The 21770-nt window shown below is 29.8% G+C and overlaps 1 protein-coding gene across 2 annotated transcripts in view; it reads left to right on the top strand.

The window, feature by feature from the left end:
• The first annotated feature begins 3098 nt into the window (after window positions 1–3098).
• The window catches only part of LOC107437861 (epidermal growth factor-like protein 8), a 39185-nt gene continuing 20513 nt past the window's right edge, over window positions 3099–21770 (top strand). Inside the window, exons 1-2 of one of the 2 annotated variants that reach the window (XM_016049988.3) lie at window positions 3099–3383; window positions 11254–11567. In XM_016049988.3, coding sequence (XP_015905474.2) covers window positions 11359–11567 — 209 coding nt within the window. In that variant the 5' untranslated portion in view covers window positions 3099–3383; window positions 11254–11358. Of the gene's footprint in view, window positions 3384–11253; window positions 11568–11926; window positions 12113–21770 lie in introns of those variants that run through there. The other variant, XM_016049989.4, reaches the window with a different exon arrangement.

The raw sequence follows: 21770 nt of genomic DNA, 5'->3' as shown, positions 1-21770 counted from the left end.
TTTTAGTTATTAACCAAAATTTAATTGACAAGCGTAACACACAGATTTATTATTCTGTTCCTTAAATTGAATGCAGTTTTGAAATTTTTAGTTAATTTTCTGATTAATATAAACCAGAGACAACAACACGTCCGCGCTTTAAATGAGTGCAAGTAATTGCTTCAGTCAGTTCTGTTATTACTGGAAGCCCAAGCCAATGTACCTCTTTTGCTTCAGTTGGATTAATTTATTAAATACTATATATATTGTATAATATATTGCTCCAGCTAAATAATGCATAGTATTTATATATAATATGAAAAAAATTAAAACTGACATGATAGCATTTGATGTTTTGAAACCTAGGTTAGGCAAAAAATATGGGCGTATGGTATGAAGAAGGTTGTTTATCTCCGCCAAAAACATTTCCCCACCTTTTTATGTAAAAGAAGAGAAAAAAAAATAATCCATGAAATTGTGTATCAAAGAAAGTAAAAATATTTTTTTTTTCTTTTAAAAAAAAACATCAAATCAAACCTACGCCATTTGCAATGAACATCTTTATAGGCCATTTTTTTCCCTTCTTTTTCCAAATAAGATTACATTTCTAATAAAAGCAACTGAAGTAAAACGAATATAAAAAAAAATTAAACTAAAGTAGAAAAAAAAGAAGAGGATGAAATGATCATTCTTAAATGATGATATCATTCAGTGAATAATCAACTTTAAGATGTATATATTCATCAACAGTTTAGAATTTTTGTTTTCTTTTTTTAAGTCCGAATAATTCCTCTTAAATGACCTCCATTTAGGCACACATATAAAGCGATCTTCCATCTGGGTGGCCCATTCTCCACCCTCAATCACTGTCAAACAACTCTTTCGTATATCCTCGAGGCCATAACAACGCTTCATTACCTTTTTCGTTTACAAACACAGATAACAATATGTCCTCCTGTCTTTAACAACTGCATTTTTGAGACAAATGAAATGACAAATAATTTACAAATTTAAAAAGTATTCTAATTATCGTGATTAGAAAGTAATTAAATAAAAAAAATTCATTATAAACAATTGAAAATTATAAAATGCATAATCACATACAATTACATAATATACAAACATATTTATGTTCCCGCCAAAGCTCAAAAGTCGCTACTGTGCACATTACCTAGCTGATTTGCAAAGTGTGAAATCAATCGTTTTCTGCACTTATCGTTATGCAATCGTTTTCTGCATAGATATTGTGCTCATTAGGTTCTTCCGTATCGTTCAAGCGTTTGTTTTTCTTATTCCATCAACTAATTAGTTTATTGTTTAGACTTGGTTCTTAAGATATCAGAAAATAGATATGTGATATTATTTTAATTTTCTTACTTGAAATAATAATTTAAATCGTTTGATTCTTGGTATTTTAGTTTTAAAAGTGTTTGATGATTAGTTCTATCAACATAATAAGTTAATTATTTGAATGTACATTGGTTTCTTTTTTTTATAACCGTTGTTGAACAGCCTACCCAATTTTATGGGTTTACGATTATTAATGTTCAACTTCGTAGCCTTGTAATTTTGAACCCAATTTAGAACACAAGGGAACTCCTGGATCGAGTATTGGGAGAAATTTGCCCTCGTGGAGGACATTTTGATGGAGCTAACCCACATTTGCGTTACATGGAGAAGAAAACCACGAGAACCTCCCACGGTTAACCTGACGGCAAGGGGACTCTAACCCATGATCCGTTTACCACTGAGGATATTTCACGTCAGCACTGTGGTCGGTGCAAGGTGGATGCGGAATTCGTATCGACTAGGATTCGAACCCGGTTCACCTCATTGGAAGGCGAACGCTCTATCCCCTGAGCCATCGCGGCTCCAATGTACATTGGTTATCATAAATTAAGTTAAAATTACAGAAAAGACCATAACGGAAAAAACATTACGCATAGAATTTACTGAAACTGGCACATATTATGGAGCACGTAATAATGTATAAAGTAACATAAAAAGTATTAACCAGAAAATTATGCTCTACAGAAATTAGCATATGCATGAAATTAATAAAATTCTAGTTTCCCGAGCAAAACACAGGCAGCTGCAGATTGCTATCTCCTTCTATTTTTCTTTTGTCTCTTCGCTCTTTCAATTTTTCTAATTTCTGTGTTCCCAAATAAATACACTTTTAGGGCTGAAAACTAATATTTAAGCAAAGAAAAATAAAAATAATTCTTACCAATCACTACAAATAAAAACTGCACAAAATATCAAAACCTGTTTGATTGCCTGATGAAATTTGCATATATCTCTAATAACTGATTGATATTTCTATAAAATAAAAAGAAATTTGTGTGTTTCTCTCCGGCAATCAAATGTTATTAGTTCTTTTTAATTAATTAATTGCTGTCTAACTTATTTTTAGAGACTGAAACTCAACTCAACTGTATTTGCACTGCAAAAAATGTTTTTTGAAGAATGATTTCTTAGAATAATCACAACATATACTAATTGAGACAAAAAAGAAAAGAGTCTGCAAGTATACTCATAATATTTTATATTCATAATTAGAGACTTTACTTTACATTTATGTATCGTTAAGTAATTTGACTTTGGACCCCAAACTATTGCTGGCCAATTCTCATATAGTTTATTTTTCTTTAGGTACCCTATAAATTTTTTTAAAAATTATTTAGTGTTAAAATTTCTATTTTTATTATCATCAGCATTATATTCCTTATTATCAAATTTTAAAAAGTTAATTAAAAATTTCTTTTCTAAAAGATATCTTAATAGTTTTCTAAATGTGTATAATTAAAATAAATTGAAATGCATAAAATAAAAATTATCATTAATATTCAAGTCATTGGTTTTTGCTACTAAAGTGATAATTTTAAAAGTAATTAAGTTTATTTTTTATTTTTATATTAAATTGTTCGGTATGAAAATTATTTATAAAAGTAGTTCGACTGATCTAGTTTCTATTAGAATTTATTAACTATTTATTTTATTAATTATTTTCTAGGCGAAATGTGAAAATATGCTTTTATTTAGAATTATTTAGAGGAAATACAGGTTTCTTCAATAAGAAAAGAACTATTTAATTCATCAGCATAGCATAATTAAGCCACTTTATGAGCTATAATTCAGGTAAACAATGGGAAACATTTCATTCTTAATTTTTCCCGCCTCTTGATTTAATAAGGTGTTAAAATCTCGTACTTTTCCCTTTTATCATTAAAATTTTCCCTGCGTAGGGACTTTTCTTCCCTTAGAAAAGAAGAAATCAACGGATAACAGACAACAAAACGTAGTTCCACGGTGATGAGTATATTTTGTTCGCATCCAAGATCGGAAAATCGAGGGAAGTAAAGATATGATAGAAAGAAAGCGCATAACAGGAAAAGTGCCAGGTAGTAATTTTTCATATTTAAAGAATTTCTAGCACTTATTGTTTTCATAAATGACGTTTTTTTAGGATAAAAAAAACTTACAAAATGGTATATTTTTAAAGTTTAACCATTGTTTTGACCATTAATGCAAATATTTGATAGCATATAAATAATTAGAGTAATAAAATAACTCACATGCGAAATAATAATAAATGTAAATTAATAATAATAAAAGTAAAATAATATGATATAATAAGGTAAAAGGTTGGTAAGATTTTCATAATTTTTAAAATAGTCATTTTTCGTAATCTTCAGTGATTTTTTTGCAATTATTATTTGAATATTTAAGATAAAAAGTAACTTGAAAAGTGGTATGATTTAAATGTTTAACAGTTGTTTTTACTAGTTGCTTTTACTTTGTTTTTACACAAACATTTGACAGTATACGATAATTATATTAATGAATAAAAATAAAATAATGATAATAATACGATGTGATAGGAAAAGAGCCTGTTCATATTTTTTAAAACGGTCATTTTTCATAATCATATTCAATGCATTTTTCGTATTTATTTATTTTCATAAATTGAGATTTTTAGAATATAAACTTAAATAGCGATTAATTTTCAAATGTTTAAACACTATTTTTACTAATACAAATAGTTAATACTATATACTATAATATAGCACTAATAATTAAATTATTGAAATGAAGTCGTATTAGAATGAATTACAAAAAATAAATATCAGTAAAGGGAAATAATAAGAGAGTGTTACGGTGCAAGGTTGGATGTTACTAATTTTTGAAATGTTCATTTTTAATATTCGAAGAATTTTTGTAATTATTTTAACAATTTTAGTTTTTTTTTTCAGATTAAAAATTAAAATTGTGGTAAATGTGTGTTTTAGCATTATTTTTACTACTTTGCCATTTGATTTTTCTTATCTAAATAAAATATTCTATCTAAAAATAATTTTAGAGCGAATTCAAAACTTTATCATTTGCAAAATCTGAATGCCAAGTTTTCCTTTAGATTAGGAGAAAAATCTTAGCACGTAGTTAAGATTTCAAAAACTGTTCATGATACTATTGCTTGATTTGCACGAATATTTATAACAATGTAGCAACAGTTTTAGTCATTATCTTCCAAAATCTGAAAATTGTTTCAACATTTTATGTATTTTATAACCGGTGAATATTTTATTTCGCAACCGACGTTGAAACCGGCTTTGAGCGACCTACCCAATTCTGAGTTAACGACGTCCAATGTTCAACTCCGTAGCCTTGTAATTTTGAACCCACTCCAGATGACAAGAAAACTCCTGGATCAAATATAGAAAGAAATAAGCCTTCGTGGAAGACTTTTTGATGGAACTAATCCGCATTTGCATTACATAGAGATGAAAACCTTCCACGGTTAGCTTGACAGCAAGGGGACTCTAACCCAAGGTCCGTCTACCACTGAGGATATTTTACGTTAGTGCTAGGATCGGTGCGAGCCGTGTGCAGAATTCGTATCGACCAGTCATCGCTGGGATTCGAAATTAGGTCACTCGATTGGGTGGTAAAAGGCGAATAAGGGAAATGTGAAATTCATTGATTTTAGTAATTCATTTATAGGAAATAAATTAGTCCTAATTGAAAATTGAACTATAAATCGCCGAAATTAAATTGAACTGTAGTAACGAAAAAAATCTGCAAAATAGCGCATGAAATTTGTGACGAAAATTATTTTTTAATTGAATGCTAATATGACAAAATATTAAGACATTTCTTTAAGCAAATAAATGCCAAACTAGTATGGGGATCACTACTCACTGAAAAATTAAAACTTTTCTGTTGCCAATGCAAAATTGAAAATTTTATTAGGAGTACGCAAAATGAAAAATGAAACTCCTTAATAACTTCTGATCTAATGAATGGTTTGTCACGTAATGATGTTCAACCTTAAAGATTCGAGGGAGAAAAAACACTTAAATGTACTAAATAATTAGCGCAGACACTATTTTAAACTTCGAAATCAGATGTAAAAGCGCATTTTCTCTGAACAAACATATATATGTATATTTTCTTCGGCTGATTTGGATTTTTAACCTGAAAAATATAGAAGTTAGTCGCAATCTCGATGTAAGATCCGAATTGTTTGGTTCGGAAAGTTGTCGAAAGTTTGCACCCCTTAAAGTTAAATTCACTCTCTGCGTATTTTGCCCTATCTCATTAACTATCAGAGCGAATGCGAACGCTTTACACAACAATCGTAAAACTCGTTTATCCAAAAGCCATTCCTTTAATAAAATAATTATTATTGATTTTGAAAATTGTATAGGATATTTATTATTTAATTTAACAATGTTCAAACTGTGAGCTATACAAATTTTTACACTGTTTTGAACTATGTAATTTTAAATGATAAAATTAAATATCAGTAGGGAATTGAACGACTCTTTTCTGTAAAATAAAAATTTTAAAATATGATATAGCTAAATACACAAAAAAGTGAAATGATCTTTAAGAAGTTCAAACTTTTAACCGCTCTCCTGGCCAAACAATTTGGACCATATTTCGCAGATTGCGGCTACCCCCTATATTTTGGGATCTCGATTCATAATTCGCCCAAGAAAAGGCAAGTTAATTCAAAGGAGGTACGTTTATCTGATTTTTTTAAAACTTAAAATATCATTTGCAATGATTAATTAGCATAGTTCAGGTAAGGACTTCGAACTTATGCATTTTCATTTTGATAAATTATAATCTAATCCTTAAATCAAAAGTTGTAAGGTGTTGTGCTTTTGTTTTGCGCAATGTTACAATGCACAAAAAGATATATATATATAGAATTAATAACTTTTGATTTGAGGTTTGGATTTTCACGATCTAGATTTAATGGTTCAAGCCTCAAGCTAATGAGTGACCTCAAATATACTTATTAGTTAATGCAGAAGATATTTTCAGTTCAAATCAAAACACAAAAATGTACTTCCTCTGAAAAAACATACCTTTTCTTCGACGAATTATGATTCCTGTCCCCCAAAATATGCCGTAATCTGGTAAAACTGTCTCCAAGTTGGTTCAGGAGGGCAGTGGAAAGTTTGAACCCCTTAATCTTAATTTTACTTTTTGCGTATTTCGCTATATCTGGAGAACGTATTAACTGAACTGAAAAAAAAAATTCAAACTATTATTTTGGTTATTATATACAATAACTGCAGAAAATTTCGTAAACATAGCTTAAATATTTATGGAGATTTGGACATTTTTATAACAAACACATTTTTTTGTCTTACTTTGAAAATATCATATAACTTTGTAAATATTCAATAAAATTTAAAAAAATTTTGGATCCATTTGAAATTGATCTCAAAATTATTGCTTCAAAATTTCAGAAATCGCGCAATACATGAGTTATTAAATTAGTTTTTTGTATAATGCCATGCTTGGAAAAAAAATGCGAAACTTTTTTTCAGAATGAATGATTTTGTAATAAATCGAATTTGGCAACTAATGAAAAATGTCCAAATTGATTTGAATATCTGAAAAATTTAAAAAGTTTCAAGCAAGTTTATAAGTAATTTTCTTACTTTTTAAGAGAAAGTTAAAAATTATAATACTAAAAGAAAACATAAATATTTTTAATTCTAAATAGATAAAACTTCTTTGAAAACAAAAATAATTTATTTTTCTGATGATTTTGTTTGAGTTTCTTTTCTTAATTTGTTATTTGTATTTCATGTTTTTTCCTGAACTTCTATACAAAACCATCGGAGTACTGAGGTTAATTTAGGCATTTGCTTCTCCCTCAATTAGAAATGGTTTTGTTTTTATGGCTACCGGGCCGGTACCCCCTGAAGACGTCGGCTTCGGTGGTCATATTTTTATTTTTATTTCCTTCGTTTCCTTTATTAAAAATCATAAAGGGTTTTCCGCAAATTTCCTTTTGCACTATTAAACAAGATTTATTAAAAATGAAATCGGTATTGTTGGGGATCATCCCTCATAAAAGTATCTTTTCTTTCGCATGTTTTACTTCCATCACACTTTGTACTTGTTGTACTGAACATCATTAGAAGGGTATTATCATTTGTTAATAAATCTTGTTAAATAGAATGAAATGATGAAAATGTATTAGTATCGAAGCGTTTCTATTATTTTGTCCAACCCCTGCATTTTTAATATACTTCTTAAAAAATGAAATCAACGAAGTACATACATTAAGGTTTGCAAATTTAAGCAATATTATTTTTGCAATATTTAAGCGAGGCAAAAACAAAAACGCTATCGAAAGTCGTTGTATTATTAGACAGGAAAACAAAATATCGGAACCTCTATGAATGTGATGTGAAACTTGAACAAGTCTCTGATATTTGTTTTTTAACCTCTCTCTGTTACTTCATTTCTTGCAGTTTTTTTTCTACCTGCTTAAATAATTATTTTTATAACTAATTTTTATATTTTTTACACTATTTTTTACGAGGATTTAAAAAATATACATTAATAGCAGTCAGCATGGAAAAACATGTACAAACAGAGTAACTTAAGTACCTCTTTATAGTTGACTTAATTGTTTACTTAATTTTTATTTTGCCTAAAATTTAAACCAAACTTATGATGTTTTGAAAATGTTCTAGTTAACTTCATAAGTATTTGTTTTATTATCAGCATTTTTAATTTTATAATTTCCAGATTTTTGATTTTAAGAAGAAGAAAAAATACATTTTCGTTAAGTATAAAGATATTTGCTAGCCTTTAATAATCATTGTTCACATCTTTTAAGATAAATTAATCAAATAGACATAAAAAAAGCTTAAAAAATAAATAGTGAATTTCTGTGTTCTGATTTGATGAATAAAATGTCATCACTATCTGTAATATTTGACATTGAACTGTATATTTCACAGTCCATAATTTATATTAACAAGATAAGCCGTTCATGTTAATTATTATTTGACTAGACTGAAACTTTTATGCTTGGAGGAATTTATTAGTTAATATTTATTTATTTCTGAGAAGTCTAGACACGGTTAACCATAAACCGATAAAAAATGTAAATAAATGCTCTAATTTGACAGGTTTTTTTTGACAGGGTCTAATTTGACATATTGCTGTTTCGACAAATTAAAAAACATCACTTTAAAAAAAAATAGAAATAATTTAATAATAAGATAGAGAATTTGATGCAATCAAGTGACTGTGAGAAAAATGTTGAGCTGAAATTCGGAGCTATATGTTAATTTTCAGAACAACTTGGAAGAATCAAATTTTCTGAAGAATGGTTTTTAAATCTTTAGAGAAGTCTTTGTTTAGAATCATTTAATAGCATAGATTAGGCATTTTTGGAATAATTCGGAGCTATGGTCTCATGTTTCCTTTCAAGGAAACAGGACCAACAACATTTCTCGTTGATTTTAGAATTGTTTGAAACAAACATTGAATTTTCGGAACAGCTTGGAAGAATCATTTTAAGCAGAGATCTAGGAAAATTTAAAATCTTTTCGAGCCAACATACAATGGAAACTAATGTAACTACTGTTTGCTAATATTAAATTAACTAAAGACGATTATTAATTTGAATTTAATATTATCTAAAAATAAATAAATTGGTTGGAAGTGTGGTATTTAGTTTTAATGCAAACAAGTTAAAAAGTACAATTATGCAAGATAAAATATTTATATAAAATATTTTATTTTCGAAAATATCCAGGTTTATAGGCTTTTAAAAGCAGGTTAAATTATACTAAAATGTTGGGAACCAATTGCAATTTTTGATAATCTGAGGTGATCAGGAGCTCAGAATTTGTAGATTCAAGTTCTGAAGCTTTTGTTGCAATCTGGAGCAGAAATTTTCTTTGATTATAGAGCCATTAAGAGCAACAAGTTTGCGTTATAAGAACTGTTTGGTGCAATGATTTCATATTTTGGAGGCAATCTGTAGCTACAGTTCTCATTAGTTTTAGAGCCAATTTTGAATACTTGAAACTTCCACCAACCAGGGGCTCCGGGATGGGAGGTCGCTGGGACCTACCAAAGATTTTCACTATTCGGCAAATATTGTCTGGCCATTCAGAATACTTATAAAATTTCATATTCTCACTTTTATTTATTTAAAAAAATACAATTGTAATTACTACGCGTTTATTTAAGTTTTTTTAAATAGCTATGAAAAAAAGTATTCTTAAGAATAGTTTAAGGTAGCCATTTCACAATCTTGTCTAGAAATCTAATCCCATCCTTGTCATTGTCAATCCGTCTGTGTCTTGGTGCACTTGTTACCGAATACATGCAAGCCAATTTCATCCGAAGTAGTTCCAGTTTTAAACAAATTAGCTTATAATATTAGTTTTTTTATTTCTTTCATCAAGAAAATTTTCAAGCACAGTATTTTTTTAAACTGTGAACTGGTTATGAATGTATTGTTGAAACAGTTGTTAGTTTAAATCGTCCGGAGAACGAATCATTAAATATTCAATACCTTATAGTAATAAGATAAACTACTATTCTCCACCTGCTATTGAATTTTACCTTACGTACGCAGTCCTCACGATTTCTTGAATTATTGTTGCGGCCCTCGGATTTTTGCAGACCTCTTAAATTTATGCTTTGATTATTTTGTAACAGTTTAGAAAATTCGGATAACATATATTAAACACATGTTTATTCCATCTTATTAGTTTTGAATAGCCAGTAAAAGCACTTTTATTTATTGTTAATGAAATTTTTCTTATAATATTTCGATACTGTAATACTGTTTTCACATTTTCTTTTCTTACTACAAATGTTTCTTCTTCACTATTATATGAAGCGGTTAAAGTAAGAAAAGAATACAAAAGTACTTTTAATTATTATTATGTGAATACATTAAAAACGCCTGCTAGTCGAAATAAAAAGAAAAACAGCAGCGGTCGCCATAGCAACGCATGCAATGACGACGCATGCGCACTGTTTACTATTACTCTTGAACACAGTTGAAAAGTGAGGGGACTCCATCAAATTCAAACCAAGACCCATTTTGTCAATGGGTAAAAAGTATTAAAACAATTAAAAATACCACTAAAACAAATTACAAAAAAACATAATCATAGAGCTTAATTATCCAATAGATACAAGCATTAAATTTTTAATTTTATCAGTCTGTTGTGCTTCCATTTTCTTTATTTCTTTATTCCTATTTTTTTCTTCATTGTTCTTTATTACCAATTTTCTTTATATTTAACAAATAACTATTTTTTGTTATTCCTCTAACTTTTTATCTTGCTGTACTTGAACAGTGTATCATAGTAAATAGACCTTTGTTTGCTTATCGACTTTTTTTAACATTGTAAATTGATATTTTCCTAATCACATCAACTTCATTAAGGACAGGTATTAATACCCTTTTAAATATCAATTTAAATATTTATCTAATTCGTTCAAACTTGAATTTCGTAAGTAAAAAAAAAAAGTTTGTTAAAAAATGAGTTTCTTTCAGTTTCTTTGCGATAAATTTTTTGAAACTCAGTATTAAAATCTTTCACCGGCATATCGTTAATCGCAGTATTTTAACCAGCTTTGGTAAGAAATGCCTTGAATTTTTTAATTTTCTTCAAGAATTTTTATTCTTTCCGACAATAAACTAACACATAAGAATGGACAGACATGAGATCATTTCCATAAGTTGTTACCTTTATGATACTTCCAAAAAGTTGCCATGAGTGTTAACCTTATTAATAAAAATTACTAATCCAATAGAAAAGCTTATAATTACAATTATTTCTCCCATTAAACAATTTCAATCTTTTCTAAGTTTCTTCTCTTTAAGAATTTTGGGAATTTCTTTTCAAAAAATGTTCTTTCAGGTTTTCTTTTTTGTTTATTATTTTACATAATGTAAAACAGAAAATTTTTATTTCACTGTAGGTCTGGCGCATAATTCCTGACTTCAAGCAAATCACAAATGGGAGTAAATCACCATTCCAAACTTGCGCACTAAATCCATTTTTTTTTCTTCTTCTGAGGATCGTTATGAAATATATTTATTTTGGAATACTACTCGTCTTCCTGTGTGGCCATGACAAAGTTCAAGGTTCAGGTGGAATTGTACCAAGAAGAGCGAACGATATTTATCAAAGGGAACAGAAATTTACTGCTGCTCAAAACTCACTCAGAGTTGCCAAACATGCTGGACGAAAACGTGAAAATGATGGAGAAACCTCAAACAGACGATTGTTCGGGTAAGTTGACTGAAAGCCAAATGTTTCCAAGTTCTTAGAAGATGTTCTTAATTATTTTTTTCAAAGTCTTTAAATTTTCTATGTACGAAAATTGTTCAGATAACTTTGCTTCAAATTAAAGCAATGGCTTTAAATATTGTTAAAGACTACATTGTTCCTAAAAGTTAATTTACTGGGAATGTTTTGATAAATGAGCCTTTGTTTTGCACCCTGTTTTGATTATCCTATTTATTTATTTATTTGCACCCCTTCTGTGACTGTTAGTTAACTTCTGTGGTAGTATTTATCACTTTTTAGAAGCGGTGTTAGGAGAAGTTATCCGGGGATAAAGAGAGGGGAAAATGCTTCGAAATAGTCGCATTCGAAGATCATCAAGACACAGGGAAAGATTTCCGAGTTTTCCGAAGTAGCGTGATGAAAAGTTTTTCTTGTGTTTTCAGAAGAGTCATAATGAGAAGTTTGCAAGAAAAGTTTTAAGAAAAGTCGAACAGACGAATTTTCCTGGAGAGTCTTCAGTAAATATTGTTCTGAAGTGTAAAGAGCAGGTACTGATTTACCTCCAAATGATTTTTATTGCGTTGACTTTGATTAACAATACTTTTGCTTGCCGCATAATTCTTTCAGCCCTTATATCATTAAACTTCACCAGATAATAAATAAGCTCACCGCTATAAAAAAAAAATTAAGCCTTGGTTTACAGTTCTTTTATAATTTTCTGCTGGGGGGGCAGAAATGAAGAAATAAGAGGGGAAAAACTACGCCATGAACTTTTTTTAAATTTCCATTTGATGATTGGCTGTTTAAATATACAGAGTGATTATAATTAATTTTTTACTTTTAAATAGATGTAGAAAAAATAAATATTTGCCGAATTTAAAAATTCAAGAAGTGAGGTTAGAAGGAAAAATAATTCGAAATGTTAGCGATATATGGCACTTAACACATTGTTATTAGAAACTGTCACGAATTTTTAAAATTATAACATCTTAATAAAACTGATAAAAATGCATTTAGGAAATTAAACTATCTACGTCGTTCCATCTTAACAGCCTGGCTTCCACGATCACTTCACCTTAATCACTGTAACTTTTGCTTGAGGGGTCATGAGTAATAGTTTTTTTTTTGTTTTTTTTTNTTTTTTTTTTTTTTTTTTTTTTTTTTTTTTTTTTTTTTTTTGTTCAGCTGCACAATTGCAAATTTAGATTAATTGAAAGCACCAAAGCACGGATTGTACAATGTTACGGTTTTTTCATCAAGAGGTAGAAAATGGCGAAAAACATATCGAGCATTTTTTGAGGTAGTCTCATAAACATTACAAGTTATATCTACTGTAATTTTTTTAAAAACTTATTTTGTCATCCTCTTAATTAAAAACTTATTTTTTATTTCTTTCGTTTTGAATAAAATGTAAGCTGACCCGCATCTCGAGTAAACTAAAAAAAAACTATTAAAGTAGTAGTTCGACTTTTCATTGGAAAAGAAAAACTAGTCTTGAAAAGTCTAAGTGTCATTGGTCGCTGAAAGCATTTATATGTATATATATATATATATATATATCCATATATNTGCAAACTCCTCAGTTAAAAAGTACTTCTCTTTTTATCTATCTTCTAGTAAGCCAAAATCGGTATAAAAGAGAATAATTATTTAAAAAAAAAGAAGCAATTTTAACGTAGCTGCTTTAAAATAGAAACCTGAAATTTAATTTATGACAATCTCTTTTCTTTTTACCGTAGCCGCAGAAGTTTGATCTTTAAAAAAACGCAAGTCGTTAAAACCACAAGTTGCCCATAAACTGTTAACATATTCAAGGGAACTTGTAAATCGATCCTTAAATTACGGAATGAATTACTGCTTGTTTTACAGCCTTCTTTCACATAAGGACATGTAAAAATTTGCATCCTAATTTAAGGTTTTCGACCTTCACATCTGAAGCTAATCACTTCTTAGAATTAAGAAAAGGGTAGGATTATTCCTTTCTACCTATTTTTTTTTCTTTATTATCATTAACTATTAAACAAGGATAGAATCTTTTTCAGATTTTTTTAAATTTCTGGTTCTTTGAGCTCATTTAATGTTTTACTGGAGTGGCATTAGTTAAAAATTTCTTACTAGTCATTAAAATGAGAGCACATATGAAAACATTTAAAACACATTTTTTAAAGATATATGTAGAGATAAAATATTGATTTTGAGTGCTCAATTGAATTGTTTCATTTCTAAATCTTATCACTATGGGACACTATTGGGGTTATAAACGGTAATTGAGAAGAACGGTATTCTTAATAACTAAGCTTATATATGACTTTATTACAAACTTATATATGAGCTTATTATAAGCTTATATATGAGCTTATATACTAAGCTTATTATATAATTATACAATCGAACCTTTCTATAGTGATCTGTCTGCGGACCCAGCGATAAATCTACTATAAACAATGGTTTAATGTATCCAAAATCTATGAATTTTTTTTTTAATGTATTGCAGTAGTATTGTTGCAATTATTGATTGCAATAGTACATAATTAGCTTGATAAATTGTTCTCTAACTAAATATGCAAATCTACAACGAATTTTCCTTACAGGTTATTTCTTCCTATGATGAAAATTTTAATCAATACGTTGAATAACTTTGAAAATATTCTCCATATAACGAAAGAGTTTTGCCGCTATAGCGATTTTTATAACGCTTATCTTTCCATTTTTCGCCAATTTTGGAATTTTATTTTTGTCATTTTTGAGAAAAAAAATCTATTACGAGTCGGAATCTCTGTGCAACCAATTCATTCTTCCATTTGTCGTTTTTGGAATGACTTGCATTATTCAATCCAACTAAAATACTTATTTTAAGCACTCCTTTATGATGTGTATTACTCTGTTTTAATTAAAAATTGCAATCATACACTTTTAAACTTACCACATCTTCTGCATTTCTTGTAACATTTACTTAAATACCAGCAAAAAGAAAAGTTGAGTTCTCTAAGAACCAACTACCCATTTCTCAGTTTGTCCAAATATAGGAGAATATAAATCCACTTATATAGATAAACTAAACTCCTTGAAAGAAAAGAAAGGCAAGAATATAAATTGATATTCTTTTTCAAGTTCCAAAAAAAAGCGAATTACGGGAATAACTTTTTATCTCATAATCGTATTTTCAGAAACTAGGACTTAGAGCCGCGATGGCTTAGGGCAGTGGTGCGCAAACTTTTTTCGACTGCGACCCCTTTAGTAGAGAGAAAATTTTTGTCGACCCCTAGAGCTAAATGTTCACAAATAAGATGTATATTTCGCGCATTTCTTTCGTTTCATCGAATAAAAATATCATCAGATTTGACTCATATTAATTTTATTTATAATTTTTAGAAAATACTTTTTGTATAACACAAAAATCAGTAAATTGCCCTTTAATGAGATGTATGTGGCTGCAAGTTTCTAATTATCTCATCGATGTTTGGATGTATGTTGTTGTTAATTCGCATATCATCTTCAGGGTTTAAACGCGAGCGGTATTTTGTTTTTATTGAAACTAGTTTGCTAAATCCAGTTTCACATAAATACGTTGATGCAAATTGTATTAACACTCTGATGGCATTCTTGCATAAAATGGGATATTGTTTTTCCACGGATAGCCAAAATTTTTGGCAAGGCTGAGTCTTAAATTGATTTCGAAGAGTATAATCACTAATTAGATCTATCAATTGCTCTTTCTCACTAATTTGAAGCGTTGAACTGCATATGTCAAAGGAAAATGGATCACGAATCCAACCAAGATCGTTTTCAGGAAAATCCTCGAATCTTCTCGAAAAATTTTTCTTTAACTTTTCAATGTGATTGGAAATGATGTTTTTAAATGTAAATATATCTATATTATTTTCCTTGATAAAATCGTTAAAGCAAGGGAACATGTTGGTGTTGTTTTTATTCAGTTCAGTTTGCCAGAGACTAAACTTATTCTTAAAAGCTTGAATTTTACTGGCTGTAGTTATGATAGTTGAATTCTCACTCTGCAAGCTCAAATTTAAGTCGTTAAGTTTTTCGAAAATATCAACTAAATAGCTCAGCTTCCCTAGCCAAACTTCATTGATATAATAACTTGCCAATCTATGTTTCTTTTCGATTAAAAACATGTACACTTCATTTCTTAAATCAAATATCCGTCGTAGTATTTTCCCACGTGAAAGCCATCTGACTTCGGTGTGTAACAGTAATCTCTCATACGTTGAGCCCATCTCATTGCAAAGTATTGAAAAGAGACGGCTGTTGTGGCTGTTGCATTTAATGTAGTTAATTGAACTAACAGCGTCTTGTAATACGTTGTGCAACTCTTCATCCATATCTTTTGCAACAAGAGCTTGCCGATGAATCATACAGTGATTAAATACCATATGAGGCGCCACCTTCTGAATTAAGCCTCTGAGCCCTTTATTCGAACCTGTTAATGCTGCAGCACCATCAGAAAGAGTGGACAGCATGAAATTGCAATTAAACAGGGAGTGACGGCGCTTCACTCTTTATAAGTACACTGTATGGTATGCAGCATGCAGGGATAATGCATTTCATAGAAATTTGGCGACCCCCAAAAAACTTCTGGCGACCCCTAGTTTGCGCACCACTGGCTTAGGGGATAGAGCATTCGCCTTCCAATGAGCTGAACCGGGTGCGAAGGCTAGTCGATACGAATTCCACATCCGGCTCGCACCGACCACAGTGCTAGCGTGAAATATCGTGAATGGTAGACGGATCATGGATTAGAGTTCTCTTGCCGTCACGCGAACCGTAGGAGGTTCTCGTGGTCTTCCTCTCCGTGTAACGCAAATGCGGGTTAGTTCCATCAAAAAGTCCTCCACGAAGGGAAATTTCTCCCAATATTTGATCCAGGAGTTCTCTTGTTTTCTGGATTGGGTTCAAAATTACAAGGCTACGGAGTTGAACGCTAATAGTCGTAAACGCAAAAATTGGGTCGGTTGTTCAACGACAATTATTTAAAAAAAAAACTATTAAAAATTTAAAATACAATTATGTTAATTATATTTTGAGACTTTCGGCTTCTTGATTTAAGGGTTGTACTCTCGAACAATTAAGAGTGAATCCTTATGTGTGAAAACCCGATCATTAGATTAATCGTTATTCTGGAAGTTGATCTTTTTTTTTTCGCGTTGGACTTATGTATCTGTTTGAGAACTACTATATGTAATATTAATAAAATTTATAACTTTATTTTATGATTTTTTTAGTTCGTTATTTTAATGCTGTGCATTTATGTAATTTAAGCTTTAAAAAATTATTATGCTGATGAGTGACTAAATTTTATTCTTTTTCACCTGAGTAGCATTCACTTATTTCGAACTATTCAAATATTTATTGTAGGAAATTATCAATATCCTTATTACTTGAAAAAAAACAGCAGAATTCAATGTTATTAATACCAGTAGTTCTACTTTGGAGAATTTAAATTAGGATAGTGAAGAGAAAAAAAACGTGTCTATGACAATGAAAAAAAAAAAAAAAAGCTATAGTTGTAAATGTATATCATTAAACTTTTTCTGAGTTACAAATAATCTTCTTTAAATTTCGTAGTAGTACGTCTATAGTACCTATGAATTTTAATCGAAGGTACTATGATCCCTAAACTGTATTTTCGTTGCAAATCAGTACAAAATTAGCTATCAATAGTGGCGCAATAATAAAAATACATAAACGATTAACCCCACCTGTTTTTTAAAAAAAGAAAAGGATCACATCACTATTCAGTCATGACGAATGATCACCTTAATATTTCATATTTAACGAAATATGTGATTTAAGATTATCATTATTTTTCACCTGTCAGAGTAAATGGTAGGTTACATTTCATTAAAAACATATTTCTCATTGATGGCCTCGGGTATTTGAAGACTCGATAGGTATTTTTTTTTCTGCCTTCATTTTTTTATGCCCGCAACAATTTATTGGATATTTATATGGGATGTAAAAATCTTAATTATTGCATGAAGGCTGTTGCCACTGAATTTAATGTGTATAGAAATTAACAGTCCTTTTTTTTCCAGATAAAAAAAAAATGCTAAGATTAAGCTTAAATTTTTTTTAACTTTCAAACTGTTACTTTAGAATAATTTTTTATAAAAATGCATCTAGATATATCTAATTTTATTTAAAAGCAAAAGTTTAATATACATATGAAGAAAAACGATTCCAATAATTGTTCAGTAGCAGAATCGTTTGGTCACATAACCTCGCTGGTACTTTATAAGAACGAAGAACCAATATCGTTAAGTTCGTTTTTCTTATTTTAAAATGATAAAAAATTTCTGAATTTCTGATTGTCTGAAGTTCACTGCATTCAGGGGTCATTGCGTATTTTCAACATTCTATTCATTCTTTTAGCCAGCAATCTTTTCTTGTTTTTTTATACCGTGATGAAAAATTCTTAATTATTTTATGAAGGCTGTTTCCACTCGATGAGAAAGTATTATAAAATTTTGCATTCATGTATTTTTTTTCTTTTATTAGAAATACAACAATATTAGTTCTTAAATTTTGATTTACTTTTAAACGATTATTGTCGAATAATTTGTCTTTAAAATAGTGTCTAGGTATGTCCAATTTGATTCGAAAACAAAATTTAGCTTTGAAAATTGGGAACACAATTCCTATAAATGCCCTAGCAATAGAATCTTTTTTTCTTCTAATTTCTTGTTTTTATATTTTAATTTATTAATCGTATATAATCAAATACTTTTTTATTTACTCCTTCAAGTTAACTATATTAAAAAATTTTACACAGCATATTTATTTATCAATGATTTTTATATTTTTCAACATTCAGTTAATTTCTAAATCCACAACTGTTTATTTGCTTCGCAAGTAAAACTCTTAATTACTGTATGATGGCTGATGCCGCAGAATGTGTATATATGTATTCTCTTTTTTTTTATTGTTTGTTAGTAAGAAATACGGTAAATTAATTGTTTAAACCATGTTTGATTTTTCAAACGATTCCTCTAGAACTGTAGAATAATTTATCTTCGAAATAGTATCTAAGTATGACTAATTTGATTGAAAACGAAAATTTAATTTTGAAAATTGAGAAAGCGATTCCAGCAGTAAAATAAAGAAAGAACATTTTCGTATCTGATTCTTTTTCTACTTTAAATATCATCTGCACAAATTAATTATCAAACCCCACGAACCGTTAAGATTGAATCTTAGAGAGTGAAAATGCGATCGTTAGATCAAAAGTTATTTAAGTGTTTCGTTTTTTATTTGGCGCAATATATGCGGGATTTTTTTTAATTCTTTTCTTTGGAAAGTAGTGCGATGTTGACTGCTCAGAATGATCGTGCAAACGATGTTACATTCAAGGTATGTAAGCGATTCATTAGGAGTTTGTTCAATGGAGGAAAGAAAAGGGGATGTGTCTGTCTATCAAAACATTCTTAAGTGACTTTTGCTGTCATCGAGAAAGACCTTGATGGAGCAAAAATAAAACTGTCACTCATTCATCTTTGTCGTCTGTCACTTCTGAAGTATCTGGGTCAGCATCCTCTATTTTCTCCCCTAGTATATCGTCAGGAGTTACTAGACAACATTTAACTAATCTAACGAGTTCTTTTGTTAACATTCTTCCCATTTTTCGAACTGCCCCCGCCCCACACATGATTTATATAAGAAGAAACGTGGAAAATTTTTAAGTTGAGACATTTTCCATAGGATGTAATCAGTGCTTTTTTTTCTTTTTTTTCTCAAAATAGTGCTTTGAGAAAAAGCAGAAAGTTATTTTTGCGGCTAAATACAAGACCACCAATCGCCATGCTTAACCGAAGGTTGTGAAATCAGCTAAAAAAGAGACAATTTTCCACAGCGAGAGCGACTAAGGTCAAATTAAAAAAATTAATAAATAAAAAATACGCATGAAAATAGGTTTTATTAGATAAATGTTGCTTCCTAAACACGTAAGTTAAGTATATATATATATATTAGAATTTTAAAAATATTACTTTATTAAAGTTATTATATTTAGGAGACATGATATTAGTTTAAAAAAAGTGTTTTTCTGCCATTTTTTAATACTTTGCCTTTGGCTGCTCTTGCTGTTGAAACTCAGCCCTTTTCTTTTAACTTTCATAAATTTTGGCAAACTGGTTTACAAAGACAATTTAAAATTTAGACATACGTTGCTCTTCGATTAAAACACATATTTAGTTTGCTAGTAAGTACTTTATATCTTAAAAACATCAGAAACTTCTGTGTGTCTATTCTGGGAGCACTAATTCCAATAATATTACGAACAACAAGAAATATAATTCTATTTTTAGGTCTCTATAATTCTTTTTTCTTTTTTTTAACAGCAGGCACTGAACACTCGTTTAACGTTTTCCAGTAGGTACCTGTGACCTTAGTCACGAAAGCAAGCAGCATTACCCACTCTACACTGTCACAGATATCCGCTTGGGCAATATTCAAACAACAGGGAACAACACACAGAGACAAACATCCATGCCCTTAGCAGGATTTGAACTCGCAACCATTGGCTTCTCAGTCAGGCACGCAGACTGTCGGCCACCTAGCCCTATAAATTGTGCGGGAAAATTTTCAAGCAACGTTAAAATAAGGTGGCAACTTTTTAATATAATGCGAACATGTTGTAATGTAGCAACAAAACAACTCAATCGAAAAAATATACCTTTCATTTTTTTTTTCTTATTTTGATTGATTTTGATATAATAATCCAATCTTTCCATGGGAAATCTCTCCATGCTAGCACAGCCCCTTGGGAAGTGAGATTTTGATATGATTCTTCAATTACAATAAAAGTTTAATTAGGTTACCATATAAGTTAATTAGTTTAATTAGGTTACCATCCCAGTAAGGGAGATCCCCCCCCCCAAATAAAAGAGTGCTTTTAATTCTCTAATAAATTTTAAGGAGTGAAATTTTACATAACAAAGACGGAGATTAACAGAGACTTCGTTTTGTAAATTATCGTCATTTTATTACACAGATTAAGAATATCATGTCTAAAAAATAAACCTCTGGAAAATAATTATGCTAACTAAACACTCAAGAATAATTACTTGAACATTTAATCAAATAACATGGTGGTATAGCCTGGTTAGTAGGGCGTTGGGCCCATGTCCCAGAGGTCGTGATTTCGATTCCATCCGGCCGAAGACTTCCCGTGTAGTAAATGGTGACTGGTGCACGTTAAGTCTGTCAGGTCACAAAATCCTCCATGTTCCCATATCAATACTTCAGATAGTACTGAATTGGAGGTTGATCGTTCTCTGGTTCAGGTCAAAATTACGATCTGTGGTTGAGTGAATGGCTGTATGAATGGATCCGCCCTGTGACGTGTCTGTGGCTTAAGTCGTATTCTCGGCCATAGATGGAGCCACTGAAAAAGAAGAAACGCACCCTCTGCCTTAAATTCGCTTGGTTTCACCAAGCAGGCTTGCTTGTATTGGCAATTGGCATTTGAAACAACAACAAACAACATTACTCCATATTATTTCCGATTTGTCTCTCTATAGTTATGCTTTAGTTAAACGAAAGTCTCTAAAAAAATCTATTAGCGAAAGATATGGAATTAAAAATTTTTACTTCCTCTTGTTATATTTTTTCTGAAAATTGTAATAATCGTTTGACATAATTTTTTATCCACCACTTAACAGTATTATCGCAATTCTGATGTCGATTGTCACCTTCGTTGGTGGCATGAAAAAGGGGTCCTTCACAAATAAATCCGGAAAGGTCACATCTTAATGCTCCTCAGCAAATAAAGCTCGTTTTTCGGAAATTATTTTATGTTGAGATGCTGAACCTCTTCTACAAGAAACTATACTCAAATATCAGAGAACCATACATTTTACGTAAAAAATACTCATATTTGCCTTTCAAATTTTACTAAGCATTCATAAAAGTTACGTAAAAGTGTAACATTGAATTCCAACAAAAAATGGTTATCCAAAAAGTGTAAATTTCACTTAAAATTATACGTAAATAAATTCTTTTTTTTTTTTGCGAATATTTTACCAACCACTTTTTACTGGGTAAGAATGAGTATGTTATTTTGACATATTATTTACGTCAAAATATATATTAGTTGAAACGTCGAATTTTAGCGAAAAATAGTTATCCAAAAAACGGAAAATTTGTATGTAAGCGATTTCGCCTTTACTACTATTTAACCAACTACTT

Source organism: Parasteatoda tepidariorum, chromosome 4 (genome assembly GCF_043381705.1).
Source record: "Parasteatoda tepidariorum isolate YZ-2023 chromosome 4, CAS_Ptep_4.0, whole genome shotgun sequence".
Taxonomy (NCBI): Eukaryota; Metazoa; Arthropoda; class Arachnida; order Araneae; family Theridiidae; genus Parasteatoda; species Parasteatoda tepidariorum.
Note: the sequence above shows the minus strand (reverse complement) of the source record. Positions and strands in the feature narration are given on the sequence as shown.